The sequence below is a fragment of the Centroberyx gerrardi genome, chromosome 22 (genome assembly GCF_048128805.1).
Source record: "Centroberyx gerrardi isolate f3 chromosome 22, fCenGer3.hap1.cur.20231027, whole genome shotgun sequence".
NCBI classification, from domain to species: Eukaryota; Metazoa; Chordata; class Actinopteri; order Beryciformes; family Berycidae; genus Centroberyx; species Centroberyx gerrardi.
The window spans coordinates 8,160,124-8,165,046 of NC_136018.1; the positions used below are offsets into that span (position 1 = coordinate 8,160,124).

A 4,923-nucleotide genomic window follows, 5' to 3' on the forward strand; every position below is an offset into this window, starting at 1 on the left:
GGAGCCCCGCGCCGCGGACAGACCTGCTCTGCTTCCAGGTGAGCAACTCTGCTGCCATGAGCCCATTCAAGTCCATGTGGAAGTGGGAAAAAAACACAGATATTGGAGTGTAATAAAGAGCACAACTTGAATGGACAGTAGTCATTTTGTCCCATGTGGAAAATTTTCTGAACAGTAAATACGCTCTTATTCATATTCAATATATTTTTATTCTGTTATTATTATTAAATAATGGACCAGATAGTGTCTGCTTTTGGATGTTTGCTCCTTCTGATGAGGCAACCCTTTTATTTAAAAATTAAAACATAACTCTCAAGTAATAATGAATGTGGTTTTGGAGCGAAAACCTACCTACAGTAGAAGTAGAAAGCTTCATCCAGTGTTGTCATAATAATAAAAACGGTGTAAATAATAAATACAAGAGAAGATGAGTCTATTTTCAAAAATTTATTTCTCAAAAGTGCAAAAGTATAAAACACCTACAGTATATACATAAACTTTAAAATAGTGACTGTACAATATTTATTATCACAAAATGTATTCATATTCCTGCAAGAGAGAAAGGGCAAAGTTAAAACCAGTGTTCAAATCAAATATTCTATGGCTTTCTATCAGTGTTTTAACAGTTTTTTTTTTAGAGAGGTACATCAATCTTCTCCAAAGCTGCATTTTAAAATCTCATGGGCTTTCTGTGTCAGTAGCAACAGAATGAAAAAAAAACAAAAAAACAAAACAACCCACTGTCTTTTTTTTCAAATTTAGAGACAAAAGATTTGAGGTCAGCTCATGTGTGATGGTGCTGCAGCAGCAGCCGGGTAACAGGCAGGAGGAGGTTAGGAGTTGTTGAAGTTACAGTAATACACAGCTGTGCTGGCGTCTGACAGCACCGATGATATGAGGCTTTCCGGTCCCTGCATGCCGGCCTCGTGCGGCGCGTACGGCAGGCCCGTCATGTCCGCGCGCGCCGAGGACGAGCTCAGATACTGCTCAAACTCACTGCGGTCCACCTCGCCCAGCAGCTCCGAGTGGTGCATCTGCTCCACGCTGTCCGCCGCATGGGGGTGAGAGTCAGGCGGAGGGGAGAGCTGTCCCGCCCCGTGGCCGGCGTGCCGTTTGGGGTGGCCGGGGCTGCAGTGCTGGGTGTAGTACATGGCCAGAGGGTTGGGGCATCCCACGTAGGAGGGGGGCAGGCCGGCGGACTGGGGAGCCTGCTCCGGGGCGGAGGTGAGGTGTCTGTGCAGGACGGCGTTGCTGTGGTGGTTGGAGTGGGGCTCCTGGGGCGCGTACTCCGCCGCCTGGGAGTGGTAAGCGTAGGCAGGCATCATGTGGCAGTCCTCCTGCGAGTGAGGAGGGAAGAACATGGAGTCTGATTCCACGGCGTCCAGCGGAGACGTATCGGGGGTGGGGAGGCTGTAGGTTTCGTAGGAGGGGCCCCCGAGCGCCTGGGCGTCCCGGTAGTGGCCGAGGGCCTGCGGGGGCAGCTGGAAGCCGTGCTCGTGGTAGCCCAGGCCCAGGCTCTCCATACACACCCGGCCGTCCCCGGACATCGACGAGGCCTGGTGATCGGACACGCCGTGGACCAGAAAGCCGGAGTCCAGCCTCTTAATCCTCTTCACCTGCTTCCTCCGCCTGGGCCGGTACTTGTAGTTGGGGTGATCCTGCATGTGCTGAACCCGCAGCCGCTCGGCCTCCTCCACGAAGGGCCGCTTCTCTGTTACAGGAAGGGCTTTCCACGATTTCCCTGTAGGTCAAGAGCAGAGCGCACATCAGAGACACGCCAGCAGACACGCAGCCTGGTGATGCACTCAAAAATAGCTCGCTGCCATTTTAGGGGGGTCCAGGATTTCGAAGTAACATCTCTAGCTTGACTCAAGTACAGTAACTTTTGTAACATCATATCACATAATGTTCAATAACTTTTATAGTAACATCATAGAATTTACATCACTGGGACCATTAGGAAATTACCTGTTGTTTCATTAGAATTAGACAAGAAATAATTCCATGTGAAACATAAAACTAAAATAATAAAACTAAGTAATTCTAAATCAGGAAGGTTACAAGTGGAAAAAAATATTTTTTGTGGCTATCACTCTGTAATAACTTGCACTGGTCTGCCACTTAAAAACATTTGGGTACATAGGCGAGCAACATGGAAGTAATGCGTGCCCCGGTTAAAAAAACAACATTCAAATTGCTTACCCAACATTTTGCTCAGCTCCGCATTGTGCAGGTCCGGGTTCTGCTGTGCCAGTCTCTTGCGCTCATCCTTTGCCCAGACCATAAACGCGTTCATGGGCCGTCGGATCCGCGGTTCACTCTTCCCACGATTCTGGTTGCCGGAGCTGGACGCACACGGCTCGTTTTTGACTTTGGTGTCCCCAAGAGGACTGAGAGGGTCGGCCCACTGGCAGTGTCCCATACCAGGCATCATGACTGACATCGTACACCTTGCCTGGGTCTGATCGTCGCTGGCGTAACCCGCATCGGGACTACTCATCTCTGTCCAGCTGCGAGGTATGGAGAGCCACCGGACAGCACGCAGAAACAGAAACACTCAACTAGCGATAACAGATTAAAAATAAAAATGAAAGTAATCAAGGCAAGTTCAAATGTTTCGGGTTTTCGGAGTGGAATTGAAAGCAATTAGTCACATCCATTAGCCAGTTCCTGAAGCCACGGGACTGAACAGTACCGACTACTCACTGTTGAGACTGAAGGTTGATGCGCTATAAACGCACAGGCGACCAATCACCATGTGGTGGGAGTGCCCACTACTACAAAGGTGTAAAAAAGTTGAGAGTACCCCGCCTTCAGCCCTTGTTTGGAGCGAGACCCTCAGAAGAGAGAGGCTGCGGTTTCAAATAGAAGCAAAACTCTAAATGATAAGAAAAGCCTGGTGTGCACGGATTTTACATCAAACTGCATTCAGCAGTCAGTCAGCAAAAAGAGATTAAACACTGACATATTTTAGTTCAGGTTTTAGTGACAAGGTTTATTATTTTGACAAAGTTTTTGGGGGGTTTTTTTGGAAGGGGAAGGGGGATATTAGCCTGTCTGCAGGATAAATTGTAAACTCCACATTGCATTATAACGTTTATTTGAACATCCATTGTCCAGTGGTTTGGTCCACTTATAATTCTCACCCCTGTATTAGACTGTTAGTGATGTTCAGACAACAATACGCGTCAACATTAGTCTGTGTATTGGGTGGTTAACAGTGTTAAAATCTTGAATATCAGGTTTACGCGTGGAGATAATGGTTCCCTCGTTCACAACTTTACGCATCGTCTCGACAGAGACTGCGGCTTAATGAGAAGCGCTGGACAAAAGGCGTTAATTGAGAATTTAAATTTCCTATTTAGTGAATTGGAAATACACAATAAACAATCGATATAGGTTAAATAAACACCCATTCCAACGCTAATTGACACATGAGGCCCCTGACACAAAGTTTTCTGATGACTGATACGCTTCTGTCTCAGACTGTGGCGTTCAAATGTCAAATCAGTTTCTCCTAATTTGAATAAACTAGCTATACCGATGCAAATCCTTTGCAAACGGGTAAAACATAAAGAAATCTGTCTAGGATGTAAATGAGCCAAACAAACAGCTGACTGCAAGTCGGGGGCTTGAAAACATTTGATTGCATTCATGTAAGGGACAGACAGAGAACCCGACAAAAACAAAAAATAAAACAACATTTACTCTTACCTTATCAGCACCAGTGAGCCCAGTGGCGCATTGGGCATGGCGGGAATTATGCCAGTGAAGCCTGTTGGGATAATTTATAAAGGAGCTAAAAAATCCAAACGAAACATTTGTGCTGTGAGATGCAATAGCTTGAGCAATGACATTACAATGTAAGAGAAGTAGACCATTTAAAAACATCAGAAAATCACTAATTTGTACCCACTCGATGTTATTTAACGTTTTTCAACAACTTACATAAAGCTTTAAGGTGCATTTCACCTAAAATACATCTGAGGTCTTTTTTGTCTCCGCCATGATGGAACTGATTCACTATTATTTTTATGTTAATTCCGTTCATTATGTTCTCTGGTTTAAATTCATAATTAGCATGTAAGTATGTCATGTTTTCTATATTTTTCCAACAATATCCCTCCATGAGACTTGAGGACATGCTGGGTGAAACTTCAGGACTGCCTCACTGAGCAGCGTTGTGTCCATCAGATGACATCGACCAGTAGACAAATTCAAACTCTATGAACCTTTAAATCTGATTTATGTGTGCAAGACTATGTTTTACAGGTTTGAGATATGTGTGAGACTGTGTTCATAGTAACTCAGCCTTGTTTTGGGAGGAAGTGACCCTCTGACCTTGCTCCCAGGCCGGCTCAGGGAGAGGGAAAGGTCAGAGCAACCTGTTGCACCTATCTCCATTCCCAAAGATCCTAACTTGCTATGTTTATGCAGTGGAGAATGAAGCCCTGTTTGTGGTCAGAAATCCAAACATCACCCACAGGCTGCAGGGGTCCTTATCAGTGGCAGCAGACCCTAACCTGTCAGCTCCGTCTTTTCTCCGCCTGTCCTCAGACCGTTCCCATCATGTGGGCTACAGTCCGATACGGCGTGTCGGGCTGGAGCCTTTCCTCTGACATGTCAAAAAGAGCTGACAGAAATATGAGAGATGCTTATGCAACCTTTTCGTGCCCCGTGCAGATACTAGCAGGGAGTCCAGAGAGCGCTGGGCCACCCTCTGGGGGGTCAGTGGGAGGCGGCAGGGTGTTGGAGGGGGGTCCGGCTCTGTCCCGGCCCAGGACTGGGACAGGATCTGGCCTATAATACTGTCATCGTCTATTTTACCACTGATGACCTGATAGGGTTTTCCCCCTCCAGTCCCAGGAGAGCGGAGAGAGACTGTGTGTGTGTTTATATGTGTGCGCACATATGTGTGTGTGT

General features: G+C 46.5%; 1 protein-coding gene across 1 annotated transcript; it reads right to left on the reverse strand.

Moving 5' to 3' along the window:
* Window positions 1-558: 558 nt before the first annotated feature.
* Window positions 559-2,651, reverse strand: sox17 (SRY-box transcription factor 17). The gene is made up of 2 exons (XM_071921513.2): window positions 2,203-2,651; window positions 559-1,741 (listed from the first exon to the last, which is right to left on the reverse strand). The coding sequence occupies exons 1-2, from the start codon at window positions 2,498-2,500 to the stop codon at window positions 834-836; spliced, it is 1,206 nt and encodes a 401-aa protein (XP_071777614.2). The 5' UTR covers window positions 2,501-2,651; the 3' UTR covers window positions 559-833.
* Between the last annotated feature and the right edge of the window lie 2,272 nt (window positions 2,652-4,923).